This window comes from Mercenaria mercenaria, chromosome 2 (assembly GCF_021730395.1).
Source record: "Mercenaria mercenaria strain notata chromosome 2, MADL_Memer_1, whole genome shotgun sequence".
In the NCBI taxonomy this organism is placed as follows: Eukaryota; Metazoa; Mollusca; class Bivalvia; order Venerida; family Veneridae; genus Mercenaria; species Mercenaria mercenaria.
This window is the reverse complement of record NC_069362.1, coordinates 109973736-109995015: the sequence shown is the minus strand read 5'-3', so window position 1 is coordinate 109995015 and position 21280 is coordinate 109973736. Positions and strand designations below refer to the sequence as shown.

Genomic DNA, 21280 nt, shown 5'->3' with positions numbered 1-21280 from the left:
GAGAACCGACATTGAGTCTCTAAGTCAACAAGAGCTGTCCGTAAGACAGCGCGCTCCACTGTTCGGGGATTTGACAGTAAAATGAATATATGTCTGAATAAGAGACCTCTACTTTAAAAGGAAGATACACCAAGGGGCATAATTCCATCATATACACAAATTAGAGTTATTAGGATTGATATAACACATGCAGATGATGATGGTAAAGATATATTTTGAGTTTCAAGTCATTATCTTATATAGTACTAAAGCTATGTCCAGAAAACGAAGTTTTAAAAAAAAAAATTAAGTATAAAAGGGGCATAATTGGGTCAAAAATATAAATCAGAGATATGGGGATTGTTACCACACATGTCGATGATGGTGATGAAGATACATTGTAAGTTTCAAGTCTTTGTCTTATGTTGCATTAAAGTAATATCCAGAAAGCAAAGATTGCAAAAAAAGTTTAAGTACGAAAGGGGCATAATTCTGTCAAAAATACAATTAGAGTTATGGGGTATGTAGCCACACATGCAGATGATTATTAAAAACAATTATTTTTAATTTCAAGTCATTATCTTATAAAGTAACAAAGATATGTCTATAAACATAGCTTTTGAAAAAAATTAATATGAAAATAATTCCAAGTAGAACTCCTTAGTGACCTTGACCTTGGACATAATGGGCGCAGCCCCTGCATATACTATGTTTGTATGCTGGGTAATGTTTATGTAAAGTCACAGTAAGATATAAGGAATAGTAACAAAGATATGACAGAAAAACAAAGGTTGCCGAAAAACTTTAACCTTAAATATAATTAGTATAACAGCTTGGTGACCTTGACCTCAGGTATAATGCGCTCAGCCCTTACCCATATATTGTTTGTATACTGAACAATGTTTATGTGAAGTTACAGTAAGATATAAGCAATAGTAACAAAGATATGACAGAAAAACAAAGGTTGCCGAAAAACATATTAACCTTAAAAATAACCTAAGTATAACAGCTTGGTGACCTCGACCTCGTGTATAATGGGCTCAGCCCATACACATACATTGTTTGTATACTAGACTATGTGAAGTTACAGTAAGATATAAGCAATAGTAACAAGTGAATGAAGTATTGCCATGCAATACAAAGTCCCCTACTGGAAGGCACCTAATTTTCTCCAACGCAGTATAACATAATGAACTGATATCTGTTAATGATGTATAAACAATACTGTACTTTATATACAATATAATACAACAAAGCACTTGTATTTAAATTTGAATATATAAAAACGTACAGTCGTTTTCATTTGGAATTTATTTGGCCGATTATACAAAAAGTTATCATAAAAGTTGATTATAGTAACAACAAAGTGAAATTAATCCTAAAAAATATATAGAATGTAAGTCCACAAGAGACTCTTTACCAGGTAGAGATGGATCAAAATACACCTGAAAATTGAATGTAACATGTATGCTGTACCACAGAAAAGTGGTCTCGATTTTTCCTTACGGTCAAAAATTAAAAACTTACAATAAAATCTATTTATAGTAACAACAAAGGGACGCAATTCTATGTGCCTCATGGTGGTGTACATTTGTGCCAAGTTACATCAAAATCGCTCCAAGCATGAAGAAGAAATGCTACGGACAAAGTCATTCTTGAATTTGACCTTTGAGCTCTAAGTATGACCTTGACCTTAGACCTTTGGACCTGGTTCTTGCGCATGACAATTTGTCTCATGGTGGTGAACATTTTGGCCAAGTTACATTAAAATACCTCCATGCATAAAGAAGAAATGCTCCAGACAAAGTCATTCTTGAATATGACCTTTGACCTCTAAGTATGACCTTGACCTTAGACCTAGGGCCTGACTTTGTGCACAACATGTTGTCTCATCCAGGGGAATGTTTGTGCTAACTGATATTTAAATCCTGTTTTGCATGACAATAGACCGGACAGGAAAAAAATCCTATTGACCTTTGATCTCAGTGTGACCTTGAACCTTAAGCTAGGGTCCTGGGTATTGTGCATGACACGTGGTCTCATCATTGGGAACATTTATGCCAAGTAATATTGTAATCCCTTAATGGATAACAGAGTTCTGGACCGGACAGGAAAAAAACACTATTGACCTTTGGCCTCCAATTGTGACCTTGACCTTTGAGCTAGGGGTCTGAACATGTTGTCTCATCATGGAGAACATTTGTGCCAAGTAATATCAAAATCCCTTCATGGATGGCAGAGTTATGGACCGGACAGGAAAGAAGCCCTATTGACCTTTGACCCCCAATTGTGACCTTGACCTTTAAGCTAGGGGTGCGGGTTTTGCGCATGACATGTTGTCTCATCATGGGGAACATCTGTACCAAGTAATACTGAAATCCCTTAATGAATGACAGAGTTATGGACCGGACACGGAACAGACCCTGTTCATGCCATGTTAACATTTGACTGCTAAGTGTGACCTTGACCTTTGAGCTAGGGGTCTCAAAGTTCTGCATGACACATCGTCTTATTATGAGGTACAGTTGTGCCAATTGATATTAAAATCCCTTAATGAATGGGAGAGTTATTGACCGGACAGGAAAAAAGCCCTGTTGACATTTGACCTCCAATTGTGACCTTGAACTTTGAGCTAAGGGTGCGAGTTTTTCACATGACACGTCGACTCATCATGGGGAACATTTGTACCAAGTAATATTGAAATCCCTTCATGGATGAAAGAGTTATGGACCGGACATGAAACAGACCCTGTTCATGCCATGTTAACATTTGACTGCTAAGTGTGACCTTGACCTTTGAGCTAGGGGTCTGAAAGTTATGCATGACACATCGTCTTATTATGAGGTACAATTATGCCAAGTGATATTAAAATCCCTTCAAGGATGGGAGAGTTATGGACCGGACAGGAAAAAAGCCCTGTTGACTTTTGACCTCCAACTGTGACCTTGACCTTTAAGGCAGTGGTCCGGGTTTTGAACATGACATGTCGTCTGATCATGGGGAACATTTGTGCCAAGTAATATTAAAATCCCTTCATAGATAAAAGAGTTATGGACCGGACACGAAATTGCGGACGGACGGAATGACGGAAAAGCGCATTCCTATAGTCCCCGAAATTGGTTTTCAACCAGTAGGGGACTAACAAAGATATGACAGAAAAACAAATGTTGCCGAAAAACTTTAACCAAGAAGGGTCACGCCGACGCTGATGCCGGGGCAAGTAGTATAGACCCCTCTCCGAATAGTGGAGCTAAAAATTTGACAAAGAAGAATACTTACAGATATATCCAGCAGATTTTCGATCTTGATAACAATTTTGAGAACATCCTCTATATCAGCTGAACCACCGCCTACTGCCTCTAAAGTCAAACTGAAAATTTCATAGAGGATATCTTAACAGTACAACAAATCAAATTAGATGAAGAATTATTGAGCTGGTTTTCAAAAGAAGTTGTTTAAAGGTATTTATATTTTTACATCTAGCTGCCCATAAAAGGGGCCAAGTGCCTTTATCGAAAAGTGTTTAAAGAGAACCTTACAATGATGCCTCAGATAAATTTTGATGAAGATCCATCCACCGGCTCATGCTAGAAAGTCATTTTTATATTTCTCTCTCTGGCCCTGGCAGATCTTTCAGCTGTCCCTAAATGGTGGGAAATAATCCCCATTTAAACATAATTCAATGAGGACCTTATAATTATGCTACTGACACAGTGCGATGAAGATCTTTCTATTTTAATGTTAGCAGCTCCTAAAGAGGTTGGGTGTTTCATTTGAACTTATTTGGAAGAGAACCTTACAAAGATGCCACAAACCTATTTTGTTGAAGATCCATTAGAACAAGAGAAATAACTTGAAGTATTTTTTTCTATGTCTAGCATCGCCTTCAAGACAGTCGCATATTGTTCCAAAAGCTTGGAACAGGACTACCAATACTACAAACCAAGTTTTACAAAGATCCATCTCGTATTTCATAAGAAGTCATTTAAAATATTTTTCTATTGTTAGCTTTGTGTGTGGATGTGGAGGGGGTGTTCAACAATTTTTCAGTTGATGTATCAATATTGGTGTCTACTTGTAGCATTGAACAAAATGCCCAGCTATATAGGGCTGTCTCAATGGAAAATGCACACACTAAACAAGTAACATGATACCATACCCAGTCAAATTACACTTACACTCAGATTATCAGTCCTAGAACTATTTTCATAATTCTGAGTGCCAAGAAAGGAAGCCAATGGTACATTTCATGTCTTGGTATGATATGGCCAAGGTGTGAATCCAACACATATCACACTTAAAGCACATGCTTCACCACTAGGCTAAAAAAGTTTTAGGTCAAATATCTCTTTAAAGAGAACAAATGGAACGGTTTGAACAAATCCAAGAGACAACCTTGGCAAGATTATACAGATGAAGTTTGCTATAATTCTGACCAGAAGCATCCAAGAAGATGTTGTTTATGTTAATTGTGGATTACAAAAGATGGATGCTGGATCATCCAATTATTCTAATAACTCACCCTGAACCTTCAGTTCAGGTGCGCTAAAACACAGACACTCAGTCTGCCAGGCTCTGGCAATATTGGAAACAAGTTTCCTACATTCAAACAAAATGAACAACTGCACCTTGTTAACACAAGGGAAAACTTCACAAATACATTGTTTGCATTCCCGCACTTGTACTGTACATCTATCAGGTTAGTGCATGCACCCTCACAAATGTTAATCCATTTTGGTTTTATGTTTTCCACAAATGTGTTCCGCATTTCTTCATCCATTTTACTGAGAGTAGTATCTGGGATGTTAGTACATGTAATTTCCAACATAAACTGCATGGAAACATCAAGCCGATAGTTTGCTGGTACAGTGGCTGGAATGAACAAAAGTATCAAATCTATAAATATGAAAAGTGAAATTACACGAAAATACTAATGAGACTGACACTGATCAATTTTAAACTACTATGAAATGGTTACATTTGCTTTTTCCTGTTATAATGACAAACTGGGCATAAACATGACACTTTTACTTAGCCATTTGACAGACAACAGCCATTTTCAGACTTGTAAAAATTCAGGTCTTTCAACCACCAGTAGTTATCCTTATGGAGAAAATTTTGTCTCATAACTGTCTTGAATTAAGTTCCACTTCTCAAGAAAATGTGGGTTTTCATCAACAACTGTCCTTAATTCACTGGTTGCTCTTTTACAGAAAATACTGTTTTTATTCACAACTGTCTTGAATCAATGGGTTGTTCTTTTCACGGAAAATGCTGTTTTTATTCATAACTGTCTTTCAAACACATGATGCTCCTTTTTTTCAAAAGAAAAAGTTCCTGCTTTTTTTGATATTCAATACTGTCTTAAAGGTGCAAAATAAAGACAAATGAACAGATATAAATGTCAAAACAAGACTACACATTTTGAAATGTAGTACTAAACATTAAGATAGCCGTGCAATAATCCCTTGAAATCAACACATGTACAGAGAAACAAATGATTGTTTCTGTATTTTCTTAGACTGACATGGATGGTCATTTTGTCCTACTTTAACGCTTTTCCGTAATCAGTCGGAAATTATTCGGGATCACGTGATTTTAAAATAAATTCAAACGGATATTCGTTTAAAGACGCGCGACAAAATAACTGTATTTCCATGATGGTAGTTATACACGATTCGCATGAAAAATATGAGATGTACACATTTTTAGTTTCAAACTGACAGTGACATATATTAGGCCAAGACAATGTGTTTAATGTCTAAAGTTTTATTGAACTAATGTAGCCATATGTACATAAATCAGTGTATCTAGGTAAATTTCAATCACATTTTGTTTCTACAGTGTAAGATAGTTATTCATTTATATTCTTAAAACTATGCTGAAAAGAGATTAATTGAAAAAGTTTGCAGACGAAGTTGTGAAAATACTTTTATTCGGGAAGGGCCTAAATTGTCCTTCCGAAAACTTGTAGTATAGCTGTATATTACCTGTATCATAATGTCGTAAACCCCAGTCCCAACCCCAAGAAATAACTGATAAGCCCATATTTATAGAGAAGCACCAAAAATGCTGCAATCTGATTGGTCTATGACATTTTCCCAAATATGTAAAACTTTTCTCACTAAATGCAAGAAATAGAATAAATGTCATCAAAAACCAATTACATAAACACAAACTAGAAGAAAAACTACACCTTATCAGTTGATTTCAAATTACAAATAATGATTTAAAAGTACTTAAATCAAGTGTTAAAGAATTGACACACAAATTATCCCAAAAATATCCAATATGGCTGCCAAAATCAGTCTGCACATCTAAGGGCTATTTTAATGGATTACAACAGAACAAGGCTTCTAAACAAGAGCTGTCGGAGGACAGCAACGCTCGACTACTCAACAGCCTTGTCAATTGAATGAACACTAAAGTCGAAAAAGTGCGTGAAGTTTCAATCCTTCCCCATAAGTGGATACTGAAATACCAGCTTACATACAAAAACTTAACCAAAAACTGCTAAGGTGAAAAAGGGGCATAATTTTGAAAAAAATGCAGAGTTATGGGACCTACACAGTGCATGTCAGATCATGACAGTGAACAAGAGTGTGAAGTTTCAATCCATTCCCATTAGTGGGTACTGCGATACCAGCTTACATACAAAACATTAACCAAGAATTTCTAAGTCGAAAAAGGGGCATAATTTTGTAAAAAAGCGAAATAGAGTTATGGAACCTGTGCAATGTAGGTCAGTTTATCACAGTGAATAAGTGTGTGAAGTTTCAATCCATTCCCACAAGTGGTTACTGAGATACCAGCCTACATACAAAACCTTAACCAAGAAATTCTAAGTCGAAAAAGGGGCATAATTTTGTAAAAAAGCAAAATAGAGTTACGGAACCTGTGCAATGTAGGTCAGTTTATTACAGTGAATAAGTGTGTGAAGTTTCAATCCATTCCCACAAGTGGTTACTGAGATACCAGCTTACATACAAAACCTTAACCAAATCGGGACGCCGACGCCGACGCAGACGCAGACGCGGACGCCGACGCCGACGCATGGGTGAGTCCAAAAACTCTACTATTCTTTGAATAGTCGAGCTAAAAATGTACAAATTTCACATAACTAAAAATTAATATCCTTGACATGACAGTAAAGTTTCAGACCTGAACAGTATCTCTAAATATTTTTAATAAATATTTTCCCTGGTCAGCTCTGTAGTCACACTAGCAAAAATGTAAACAACAGAATATTTTTTAAGATTACTCTGAAGTTTCATAGTGTCATGTTCTCAAACTTTACAAAAATGTTAAGACATATATTTACAATATATTGAAAGTGGAAAGACCTCGGCAAAATATAAAATATGTACTTAGGAGCATTTAATGGTTTCTGCTAATAAACTTTCTCGATGTCAGGGAGTTTTTAGGTATATTTTTGGGAATAACTCGACCAATATTTACTCAATAAGGTTCAAATTTTCAGCAAAGCTTCGTCATTGTGTATTCTTTATTATTATTTTTTTGGTTGGATTTAACGTCGCACCGACACATGATAGGTCATATGGCGACTTTCCAGCTTTAATGGTGGAGGAAGACCCCAGGTGCCCCTCCTTGCATTATTTCATCACGAGCGGGCACCTGGGTAGAACCACCGACCTTCCGTAAGCCAGCTGGATGGCTTCCTCACATGAAGAATTCAACGCCCCGAGTGAGGCTCGAACCCACATCGATGAGGGGCAAGTGATTTGAAGTCAGCGACCTTAACCACTCGGTCACGGAGGCCCCTGTGTATTCTTTAATGTATGGTAAAAGAACATGGTAACTTAAACTGTTTATTTAGATATTTACAAAAAGCAAAATATTTCATTGCCAAAACCCAGGTTTACCACAATAAGAATGATTTTCATGAAGTTTTTGTGAGTTACAACAATGTTGAAATTCCTATGCTAAGTTTGTAAAAATCACGTTATCGTTTGAGCATATAATATATGTTGCATGTATTTATAAATTATAGTGTCGTTTCGGAGGATTCTTCCGAAAAAAATCCGAAGATGCGCGACGGGTTCGTAAGCAGTCGAAAAACATACTTTCGGTTTGAAATTGGCATTTATTTAGATTATTTGTTGGTTATTCTTGAACATATTCATGACTACTTGGTCAGGTCCGATACAGTGGGTCATATTTTCAGTAAATAGGAAGTCTCAGCTACAAACTCTGGTTTTCATATAATACTCGTTAGGGTGTTAGTAGTGGACCTTTAAATGTCTTAAATTAATAAGCTGGTAGTTTGGAGAAATGCTGGTTTTAATCACAAGTGTCAGGAATTCACAAGCTTCTCGTTTTGATAAAATTCTGTTATTATACCCAACTGTCTTGAATTCAAAGGATGCTTTTTCTTAGGAAATGTTGGCTTTTATTCCAAACTATCTTGAATTTCTGGGATGCTCTTTTAACAAAAATAAATGAAAAAATGCAAGTTATACACAATCCACAGAATACCGACCAAGAAGTCATCAATTTTAGACCAACTTGTAAGAGTAAGTGCCTTTTCATTAGTCACCAGTTCCGGCAATTTTCTAAGAAATCAAGGCTCAAGCTAGATATAAATAAGCTTCCTTCAAGACTAAGCTTAAAAATTACCACATGTTATAAATGCAAGGATGTATATTTATGCAGCATGAGACATTCATGCAATTAACAGGCCTTCTATCAATCCAAAGCTTCTCTTTCATTTACAAATGCTTTTCAATGTAGTGTTTCACGACACTAGTCAATTTATTCAGCTTCTGTTGTATGAGAAAATCTCATGAACCTAAAAATTAACCCAGACCTATTTAATGATGAAATTATGTAGATGATGGTTAACATAGTCCTATCTAAGATGATCAAATTAACAAAAGCTGTCACAGGAGACAGCGCACTCGACTATTTTGATGCTTGATAGTGAAACTGGGCACATCTGAGAAAACTGCAGCTGTCACTGGAGTGTTTAATGACTCCAATGGTGGATGAAGATATTGCACAATAGCTTGAGCCTGTGTCAAAAATATTAAGTAATGAGAGGTAAAGAAAAAGTGTATCAAAATACCATGTAAGTATAATTCTAATTAAAAAGGGGTCATAATTCATATAATATTTGTGCAAGAGTTATGCACCTTATGTTATATGACGTGGGTGATGATGTGGAACAACTACTTCAAGTCCGAACAAGTCTGAATTAAATCCATTTCCTCATAACTGAGATATAGTGAAAATGCACCAAAATTAACGTAAGTTTCTAAGTAAAAAGGGGCATAATTCATTAAAAATTGGTCCAGAGTTATGCATCTTGTGTCATATGATGTAGGTGGTAAGGTAGAACAACTACTTTAAGTTTTAATCAAATCCATTAAGTAATAAGTCAGATATTTAGTGAAAGTACACAAAATTTACCTTAAATTCTAAGTATAAATGGGGTATAATTCATGAAATATTGGTGCCAGAGTTATGACCATTGTGCCATATGATGCAGGTGATGATGAGGAACAACAATTTTAAGTTTGAAGCCAATCCATCAAGTAATAACAGAGATAAAGTGGAAGTGCATAAACTCTTTAATCTGAAATTTTAAGTACAAAAGGGGGGTAAATCATAAATACAGATGTCAAAGTAATGCCACTTGTGTCAAATGATGCAGATAGTGATGATGAACAATTTTTTTGTTTGAATCAAATCCCTTGTAAAAAACACAGATACAATGAAAATGTATCAAAAATAACATGAAATTGTAAGTAACAAGGAAGAATAATTCATGAGTTATGCACCTTGTGTCATATGATATGGGTGATGATGTGGAACAACTATTTTAAGTTTGAATCAAATCCATCAAGTAATAACTGAGATAAAGTGGAAGTGCACCAAAACTTTGACCTGAAATTCTAAGTAACAGGGGGGCATAATTCATGAAAAATTGGTGCTAGAGTTACGCACCTTGTGTCATATGATGTGAGTCATGATGTGGAACAACCATTTTAAGTTTGAATCAAATGCATTAGGTAATAACTGAGATAAAGTGAATGAGCACCAAAACTTTAATCTGAAATTTTAAGTAAAAAGAGGGATAATTCATGAAAACTTGGTGCTAGATTTATGCACCTTGAGTCATATGATGTGGGTGATGATGTGGAACAATATTTTTAGCTTGAATCAAATCCATTAAGTAATAACTGAGATAAAGTAGAAGTGCACCAAAACCGTAACCTGAAATTTTAAGTAAAAACGGGGGATAATTCATGAAATATTGAAGCAAGAGTTATGACCCTTGAGCCATATGATGTGGGTGATGATAAAGAATAACTATTTTAAGTTTGAAGCAAATCCATCAAGTAATAACAAAGACAATGAGAAAGTGCATCAAAAGTTTAACCAAAGTGCGGACGCGGAAGGACGCCGAAGCCTACGCGGGGTCGAGTAGGATAGCTCACCATACTTCGTATAGTCGAGCTAAAAATGCTGTAATGCCACAAAACCAGGTTTTCAACATTTATAGAAACAGTTCTTCTCTTAATAGTCACAAGACCCTTATACCCCAATCACAATACGGCGCGGATAGCTACGTCTAGCCACGGATAGAAACGTAGTTGTCTGTATCGATTCGTACCTGAGTCGTACGGATTGATACGGATTACTACTTTAAGGTACGGCTCAGGTACGGATAGATACAGATTACTACGTTTCTATCCGTGGCTAGACGTAGCTATCCGCGCCGAATGCGTGACTGTGGTATTACTCTCACAAAATCTTTATTTACACCAAGTCTGTTACAACACGTCTGTGCAAAACATAAGATTCTGCAAAGAAACAATTTTCTATTTTCAGTAGCAGTGACCACAGTTCCAAATGTCAGTCCTTACTAAAATTATAAACCAGAAAGTATCTTTCTGATGATCCAAGCGATTATTTTTTATATGCCCGTTTGAAAAATGGGACGTATTATGGGAACGCTCCTGTCGGGCGGGCAGTGTGGGGAGTGGCGTCCACAAATTTGTTTAGAGCATATCTTCTTCATGCATGGAGGGATTTTAATTAAACTTGGCACAATTGTTCACCATCATGAGATGGAGTGTCATGCGCAAGAACCAGGCCCCAAGGACTAAGGTCAAGGTCATTCTTAGAGGTCAAATGTCAAATTCAAGAATGACTTTGTCCAGAGCATATCTTCCTAATGCATAGAGGGATTTTGATGTAATTTAGCACAATTGTTGACCATCATAAGACGAAGTTTCATGTGAAAGAACCAGGTCCCTAGGTCTAAGGTCAAGGTCACACTTACAGGTCAAAGGATACTATATTGAAAACTTTGTCCAGAGCATTTCTTCTTCATGCATGGAGGGATTTTGATATAACTTTGCACAATTGTTCACCACCATGACACTGAGTGTCATGCACAAGAATTAGGTCCCTAGGTCTAAGATCAAGGTCACACTTAGAGGTCAAATGTCAAATTCAAGAATGACTTTGTCCGGAGCATTTCTTCTTTATGCACAGAGGGATTTTGATGTAACTTGGCACAATTGTTCATCATTATGTGATGGAGTGTCATGCATAAGAACCAGGTCCCCAGGTCTAAGGTCAAGGTCACACTTAGAGGTCAAATCATACAATAATGAAAACTTTATCCGGAACATTTCTTCTTCATGCATGGAGGAATTTTGATATAACCTGGCACAATTGTTCACTACCATGAGACGGAGTGTCATGCACAAAAACCAGTCCCTAGATCTAAGGTCAAGGTCACACTTAGAGATCAAATGTCAAATTCAAGAACAACTTTGTCCGGAGCAAATTTTCTTTATGCACAGAGGGATTTTGATATAGATTGGCACAATTGTACACCATCATGAGATTCAGTGTCATGCGCAGGTCTATTTGTTAAAATTACTTCCCCTTGTTAAAACTATAAATAGCTTATATTATAACTTTTTTATTACTAGTCATAGCAAAAATCAGGACTACTTTTCTGTAGTACAACATGCATGTTACATTCAATTTTGAGTTGTATTTTGATCTATCTCTACCTGGTAAGAATTTTTGTGTGGACTAAAATTTTCTTTTTTGGGGGGTGGGGGGGTGGGGGGGCGTGGGGGCGAGTGGGGGTTAAGATTAAATTCCCTTAAATGTGACTACTATAACTACTATAAATAACTTACATTGTAACTTTTTTACAACTGCCCGTAGGGATACTAGGGAAAAAGCAAGACCACATACAACATAGATTTTACTTTCAAATTTTAGGTGTATTTTAAGGTAAATTTATATGGTAAGGAGTTTTATTCCATTTTCAAAAATTGGTGCTAGAGTTTTGAAAGAAATTTGCTGTGACGGGCGTATATTGTGACATTCTGGCACTCTTGTTCGATCTTAAGTAACTGTAGCCTAGACACTGAATCTATGCCATCTAAATGGCTCTGTTCTTTAGTAAAAACAAGAGGGTCATTGGCTCACCTGTGCGCAGTTAGGTTTCTTCTATGTTAGCCTATATTATATACATATCAAAAACACTTTTGAACCTAGGGCAAAAATTTGAACATTTGTGGTAGACATAACAAATCTGATATCAAACGCCAAATATCAAGGTTCTAGCTATTATTGCTTCAGAGAAGAAAAGTGAACACGCCCCCTGGGAGCCATATATTTTTACTAATTTGAAAACTTTATTCAATCTTGGTAGAGGGTCACTCAAGAACCATTTCTGTAAAATCATTTTGAAATTGGGCTTGCAGTTTCAAACAAGAAGGTTTTGAAAGTTTCTACTATATATGTATAGGGGAAAGTGACCACGCCCTCAGGCTGTCATATTTTTTGATGAATCAAAATAAGTTGAACAATCTTGGTAGAGGGTCACACAAGGACCATTTTTGAACTAGTTTTTTACCCAACATGACCGAGATTCAAACTTGTCCAAATCTTCATAAAACAAACATTCTGACTTAGTTTCGGGAAGGCTGAAGCAAAAGCGTGGCCTCTAGCGTGTATACAAGCTTTTCCTTTAATTTGACCAAGTGACCTAGTTTTTTATCAAAAGTGGCCCAGATCTAAAACCATCAAGACAACATAAGAAGAAACATTCTGACCAAGTTTTATGACTACAGAATAAAAAATGTGCCCTCCCCAATCCCTAGGGTGTAAACAAGCTTATTTTCTTATTTTTTATTAGATCTTGTGACATTGTTTTTAACCCCACATGACCCATATTAAAATTCATGCGATATTTCATAAAGAAAAACATTTTGACCAAGCTTCATGCACATCAAATGAACAACTGTGCTAACAAACTTTTCTTTTGATTTGACCGGGTTACCAATTTTTGACCCCAAATGACGAAGTTTCAAGAAGATAGGGTCATAAATGCGGACTCCATATTGTTCATCATCTTTTCCTTTAATTTGACCTGATGACCTAGTTTTTGATCCGACATGAACCAGTTTTAATCCAGGCCTAGAGGTCATCAAGATAATCATTCTGCGCAAGTTTGTATGAAATTTAAGTATAAATGAAACCTCTATAAGGCTTAAAGGGCAAAAATAGAAAATTTGGTCACATTAACTCCCATCTTTATAGATTGTAACATTGATTTTCAAAAAAAGTTTTGTTGTTATCTCATAACCTTGTTCAGTGGATTACACCGTTTGTCTCAAGTTTTGCCATTAAATGTATTACCCATGTGTTAAATTATTTTGAAATAGGACCATACATATTAAAGTTATGGACCGGACAAAAAGACCAAATTATCAGTATATATGTAGTGACGTTCATTCAAGGGCTGTGACCTTGCGCATGATACATTGTCTATCCATGCTCATCATTTATGTCAAATTATTCTGAAATCGGTACATGCATATCAAAGACACGAAGCCCACATATGTAGTGAAAAATGGCTAAGTTCAACCAAGGACTGTGGCCTTGACCTTTAAGCTATTGAAATGGTTTTGCACATGACACATTGTCTATCCATGCTTAACGATTCATTTGTATCAAATTATTCTGAAATCGGACCATGCATGTCAAAGTTACGGCCCGAACACTACTACCTACCTTTAACGACACACAGACAAAGAGTCAGACACACACACACGGACAGGGGTAACACTATATTCCCCCATCTAATGGCGGGGCATAAATACCAACATTTTTAATGTCTATGTCCCTGTGACCTTGACCTTTGACCCTGAAACTAATAGGGGAAGGTCAGGTACACATCAAATCCAACATATCTATGAAGTTTCAAAGTCCAATGTAAAATACTTTTCCAGTTATTGAGTGAACAAAAGGTTAACATGTACAAAGCCCTGAGCCATTGGCATTTGACCTAGTGGCCCTGAAATCAGTTGGAGTAATATACGCATCAAGACCAACATACCAATCAAGTTTCAAGGTCCTAGGTATAAAAATGCCCAGATATTGAATAAACAAAATGATTAACATGAGACTCTTAAAACGGCAAAAAAAGCCCTTTTGGCCTTTAGTTTCCAAGTGTGATCTTGATGTTTCAGCTGAAGGTCTGTATTTTGGGCAAGATAATTTTCTCATCCAGTGGAATGTTTTATCAACTGACATTTAAATCATGTTCTGGATAAGAAAATTTTGGACAGGAAAGGTGAAAACTCTAATGACTTTTAATCTTCAAGTGTGACATTGACATTTAAGCTAGGTTCTGGGTTTGCAAATGACACTTTGTCTGATTATGGAAAACATTATGTAATATTGTAATTCCTTGAAGAATGTTCTGGACTTAACATGAAGCAGACACTGTTCATGCCATGCTAGCATCTGACTGTCAAATGTGACTTTAACTTTAGCTAGGGGTCTGAAAGTTGTGCATGACACACTCTCTTGTTATAGGGCACCTTTGTGGCCAGTAATATTAAAATCCCTCCATGTTGGCTGAGTTATGAAACAACCCTTAGCCATAAAATTCCTTTTTCCATATCCATTTAAACTTAATCCTGTCACTGTTGATACATGTCTGCATGATAAACACCTAAATTTATCACTCACCTTCGCAAGCAGGATAGTATGTTTCAGCAAAAGGAGCCCTGTAATCATAGACACCCAGTGATCCACAGGTGATGTAGTAAGGTGTAGGTGCTGACATCACTGCTTGTGAAGAGTCACATTTAACATCACAGTAACCACCTACAGAATCAGAACATGGTCTGGACTCTACTGATTCACGGAACAGTTTGTCTAATGGTGGACACTTAGCATTGTCTGGAATCAGAAAAAATTACCCAAAAAAACGAAAAAACAAAAACAAACTAAAAAACAATATAATGCTCAATACTTACACACAAGCCAAGCCAATAAAAACCAATTTCATTTGAAAATCCCACTTTCAAGTCAGCTATGGTTTTTCCTACATACAGTTGAAACATCTCAAACTAATTTGTCTCGAAAGTCTAGCCATCACAAAGTACTTCCCAAAAACACTTGCACAAAATTAAGTCGAATTTCGTTTTTCTTGAAGTAAACGCTTTATCTCTTTGAAGAAGATATATCGGGTTTCAAATACATTAAATTAAAATTTTTATATTTTGATGTCAGGTAACAATTACAACTGACTAAACAAAAAGGATTTGATATTACAAGCTATTTCCAGTATGCTAAAAAGTAAAGGAATTTTTACAGAGAGCACCTATTCCTATTACTGAATACTGCCTTCCAGTTTAAACACTACTACTTGTACGTAAAAAATGCTGGATACATTGTACAAATAAAACATATTTATTTCCTTTTTGGTGTAAGGGGGAGACAAGGTATATACAGTACAAATATAAGAAACTTTACTCACATCTTATATAGAGGTTAGATCTACATTGACCATAGTTTTTTGTTGTCTCATTTTTTCCAATGAATATTACTGGATAGTATCCTCTTGTCAATGCTACAAAACATATGTTTAATATACTGTTTCTGTATAATAATATTTCTAATATTACAAATAAAAAAAATTTTAATCGGCCAGAATTAAGTCATATTTGCCCATGACGAAAGTTTAAGAACAAATAAATGGACATTTATGATAAAAGAAGTCATTCGATTATTGGTAATCTTATGATGCAAATGTACTGTTCTTTTCATATCCAAATACACTTGATACGTGTGCCTATCAAGCAAAGGAATCATAAGTTAAAGCATTCTGAAGTTACTGAGTTAATTATTTTTTTATTATTATAATTATCTTTTTTTTAGTAAATTGTTATAGTTAAAATTAAAAACAGAGACAGGTGGATCTCCACAATCTTCACATATTTGTACAGCTGATCATCGCAGTGATGATGACCTTTGACTCTGGGTCCTCAAAATCAAAAGGGCTCATAGAAAACATCACTGTGACTTGACCTTTGACCCACAGACCTAAATATCAGTATTACCACAATGTCTCCTTCTTTTCTACAAATATCGAGCAGTCATTCTTCTGTTTTTAAAAATAAGGATCTTGACCTTGACCCCACTAATAAAATCTTGATCCACTGACCGAATGATATTTAAATTGCTTTTACTTATCACGATGTAATTCAAGTTCCTACCTGGATTTGATCAATTACTAATCCATTACTCTTCAAATCGCCAAAGAGCTGTTGGAGGACAGCAACGCTCGACTACGTCAAATGAATGAAGACAAAAGTCGAAAAAGGGGAATAATCTTGTAAAAATGCAAAACAGGGTTATGGAACCTGCACAATGCATATCGCTTACGACAGTGAAAAAGTGTGTGATGTTTCAATCCATTCCCATTAGTGAGTACTGAGATACCAGCTTACATACAAAACCTTAACCAAAAATTTCTAAGTCGAAAAAGGGGCACAACTTTGTAAAAAAGGAAAGTAGACTTATGGGACATGTGCATTATATGTCAGAACATGACAGTGAACAAGTTTGTGAAGTTTCAATCCATTCCCATTAATGGATACTGAGATACCAGCTTACATACAAAAACTTAACCAAACAATGCTAAGTGGAAAAAGGGGCATAATTTTGAAAACAAAGTAGAGTTATGGGACCTGCTCATTGCATTTCAGATCAAGAGAGTGAGCAAGTGTGTGAAGTTTCAATCCATTCCCATAAGTAAGTACTAAGATACCAGCTTACATACAAAACCTTAAGCAAAAATGTCTAAGTCGAAAAAGGGGCATAATTTTGTAAAAAAGGAAAATGTGTTATGTACATCAGTTTATCACAGTGAATAAGCAAGTGAAGTTTCAATCCAAAAGTGGTTACTGAGATACTAGCTTACATACAAAAACTTAACCAAATTGGGACGCCGACGCGGACGCAGACACCGACACCGATGCACAGGCGAGTCCAATAGCTCTACTATTCTTTGAATAGTCGAGCTAATAACAAAGATAAAATGAAAGTGCATCAAAACTTTAACTGAAATTCTTAGTAAAAAGGGGGAATAATACCTGAAAAAATTGTGCCAGAGTTATGCACATTGTGTCGTATGATGTGGGTGATAATGTTGAAGAACTATTTTTAGTTTGAATCAAATCCATTCAGTAATAACGGAGATATGAGTGGAAGTGCATCAAAACTTTAACCTGAAATCCTAAGCAGAAAGGGGGAATAATTCATGAAAAAAATTGTGCCAGAGTTATGTACCTTGTGTCATATGATGTGGGAGATGATGTTGAACAACTACTTTTAGTTTGAATCAAATCCATTCAATAATAACAGAGATAAGATTGAAAGTGCACCAAAAAATTAACCTGAAATTCTAAGTAAAAAGGGGGAATAATTAATGAAAGAATTGTGCCAGAGCTATGCACCTTGCGTCATATGATGTGGATGATGATGTTGAACAATTAATTTTTAGTCTGAATCAATTCCATTCAGTAATAACAGAGATAAGAGTGAAAGTGCATCAAAACTTTAACCTGATATTCTAAGTAAAAAGGGGGAATAATTCATGAAAAATATTGTGCCAGAGGTATGGCCCTTATGTCAGAAGATGTGGCTGATGATGAGGAATAACTATTTTAAGTTTGAATCAAATCCATTAAGTAATAACAGAGATAAGTAGGAAAAAGTGGAAGTTCCGAAGTGTAAAAAAAATATTTAACCAAAGTGGGGATGCGGAAAGACGCCAACACCAACGCCAACGCCAATGCTGGGTCGAGTAGGATAGCTCTCCTTATAATTCGTATAGTCTAGCTAAAAAGGAATGATAAACTAATGCTTTAGCCTACATACAGTTAAAATATAATTTTATTACATACTGTTCAATAGAATTGAAAAATAATCTGTAGTAAAATAATTTAACATGTACATGTCCGATCAACACTATTATAGGTCATATGACAACATTCCAGCTTTTGATGTTGAAGGAAGACACCTGGTGGCCCTTTAAGCATTATTTCATCGTGGTGGCCATTTGATAGAACCATCAACCCTCTGAAGGTAAACTAGATGGCTTCCTCACCTGAAGTATTTGTGAGGGACAAATGATTTCAAGTCAGCAACCTAAACTGCTTGGCTATAGAGGCCCTAAGGTAGACTGTGTATTGGTTTGGGGTGGGTCACTTTCAAAGAAATATATCTAGGCCTTCAAGCAATGCACTACACATGCAAAATACAAGGAAAAAATGAAAATTTGGGATAAGTAATAATGATGTCCAAGTTATGGCTGCTGCTAAATACATTCCTCTATGTACCGTGAGCCTAAATTCCAATCTTGTGCATAGCTTTTAATTAAGGTGGGTCGATACCTTATTCGTCAAATATGACATTTCTTCCGATTTTGATGAAACTTGGTCCAACTATAGCGCTATGGTTCCTTTTTTGTTTTTCAGTCGTCTTGGCAACAATAAATAATCAGTGATGACGTCACGAACGTCGCAACGTAGGGCGCCAAAATGCCCAAAATCCGCCGTAATAGGTTTTCTAAAATATCTAATCAAGATTTAAAATAAGCGAAATTTCACAATACCATACTTTAACTAATTTACATACGGACTAGTGTGTTTTAAGTGGTATCGCATCACATTACAACGGACATTTATAATTTTATTGAGCCACCCACTTCCTTCTGATATAAAATTTTGACAAACAAAAATCGGCAAATATACGCAAAAATGACATCTTTAAAATACTACAAGCCCATTAAAAGTCTGATTTTTAGCACAAGTGATCAATTTGCAAATGAAATGTCAAATAACAAAGGGAACTTTACGTTTTCAGTTTTTCACAATATTGTGTTGAAGACAAACTGTCCTTCCGATTTTTGGTCGTAAAACGCAACGTTTTATCGGCGTTGCTTATTGTTTGCATCGTTGCGCTTTGGACGTTTGCATTATATCTTAGGTCCATTTCACCTGTATTCATGAGCCAACAACTTTGGGAAATTATTATGCATCAGTCTTTCTAATATTGACGCACTACCAGCTATCTGGGTTTCACGCAAGGACATTTTCCTTCCTTTTTAACTACAAGTCGCTACTTAACTGACCGCGATACACGGAACGTAATTTTGACATCACCGATCTAAGAAATACGATCTTTCCTTTTATTTATTTTCATTTAACATTTCGTTTTTTTTTTGTTGTTTGTTTTTGTCTCGTTCCCGCTGAATTTGCAGTCAGCGTCCTTAATCCCGCCCTTCATTCGCACGTGTATTCTGTCTGGCACGTTGCGCGTATGAGTATCTTAGTAATGGCTGTTTCGCATACGCACCAAAAACTGAATCGGGGAAAAAAGAAATAGAATGTAGCTAAATGACATAGAGGCAGGCCAAAACGAAAACATGCGAGAATTGAGTATTTTTTTTTCTTGCATGTAAATCACTGTTTCCTAATATTAGTCGAATTTTTACATGCTGCACGACTACTTAAAACAGGCGTACATATTCATCGTGCAATTCCACACAAAATCGTATGTTGATAAATCAATGCTAATGATTTCATTATCCAATGCCGACAGAATTGTTATATCGTCATCATCGATATTAAGAACATATCTGCCTCAGGTATTTTGATACATTTGTGAAGCACTAGCCGATTCGGAAACCTTTTTTTCTAAAGCAAAATGTGTAAATCTGTAAGAAAACGGACAGTATAATATTCCCAGCAGTCATTCTCGTTTATAATTATGTAAAGTCACTAATGTTGCCTACAATTATATTTACTACAGAGTTACGCAAATGTTTTCTCTTCTAATAAGTGGCTTAACATGTATTTGAACTATATTTTTTCAGTTAAATCGCTTATGCATCACTGCAAAGTTAAACTGTAAAAACTCGCGAACATCGGTTTCTTTAAAATACCTGCATGATTATCTGATTTGCAATCTGTTAGTTTCCAATCATATTTTGCCCCCAGATTAATGTAAATAACAGACGGACCTATCATAAATAAGTGCATTTTTGCAGTAAGAAGTGTTAATAACAAAGCCAGCATCGTAAGAGAAAACCTTTTAAAAACCTATATTACGCTGAAGTAAAATAAAATGTGACATGCAAAATAGTTCACACCTTTTCCTAAATATAACCAGTCTTACATTATTTCCATTATAGATTAAACAGTATGTAGACAAAAAAATCACAAGATACTTTCACGTTTAGACATTTAAAGGCACTGGCCTCCAGATTTTCGCTTGAAGTTCAGTCATGTTTTGATCATTAGAACACGATTGTTTATTCCTAATCTGTCTTAAACTACCAAATCAGGAGAGAAGTTTTAAACCCTTAAGAAATAGAGCAATAAATTTTTATATCTATCTTCTATCCTTTTTGTTGTCGTAGGATCTAGAGGTCAATACCTTTAAAAGAAGTTTACTAAAACATGTACAGTGTGAAATCATTTTTTTAAAAACGGATGACTGAATTTCCATTAATCATGACTGTTCAAATAAATCACATGTCTTGTCGGCGTCAGGGCAAGAAGGCATGATACATGCATGTTTTAATGACACAACATGATTCTTCCAATACATGTACCATATTTCAGTAGAAACTGTACTAAATCACTATATACATTTTCGTACACTGTTCGGAAGATGTAAACGTCAAGCTGGAAACGTAATTGAAATTCGGCTTGAATATGCGTAAATATCGGGTCTTCTTGACAGATAGGTAAGCAGACGTTTCTTCTTTGTATTTTGGCGGGAAAACAGCATGTGCCTTCCATGATGTCCCTTCGGTAATGACTTAATGCTTATAGAAAATTACGTTTTGGCGTTATAATCTGGTGACTTTTAGACGTTTTTGAGAAAGGGAAAACGGTAAATTCCACAGACACTCTCTATGTTTCGATTTTTGTACATTTAG

At 35.7% G+C, this 21280-nt stretch overlaps 2 protein-coding genes across 9 annotated transcripts in view; both read right to left on the bottom strand.

Annotated features, from left to right (window-relative positions):
* Positions 1 to 21280, bottom strand: part of LOC123562448 (sushi, von Willebrand factor type A, EGF and pentraxin domain-containing protein 1-like) — a 447821-nt gene that overhangs the window by 159981 nt on the left and 266560 nt on the right. The window lies entirely within an intron of this gene.
* LOC123562449 (uncharacterized) overlaps positions 1 to 21280 on the bottom strand; it is a 70881-nt gene that overhangs the window by 43438 nt on the left and 6163 nt on the right. For both annotated transcript variants that reach the window (XM_053537528.1, XM_053537527.1), the window contains exons 3-6: positions 15806 to 15898; positions 15013 to 15225; positions 4608 to 4851; positions 3259 to 3349 (exon numbers count right to left, since the gene is read on the bottom strand). In XM_053537528.1, coding sequence (XP_053393503.1) covers positions 3259 to 3349; positions 4608 to 4851; positions 15013 to 15225; positions 15806 to 15898 — 641 coding nt within the window. The remainder of the gene's footprint in view (positions 1 to 3258; positions 3350 to 4607; positions 4852 to 15012; positions 15226 to 15805; positions 15899 to 21280) is intronic.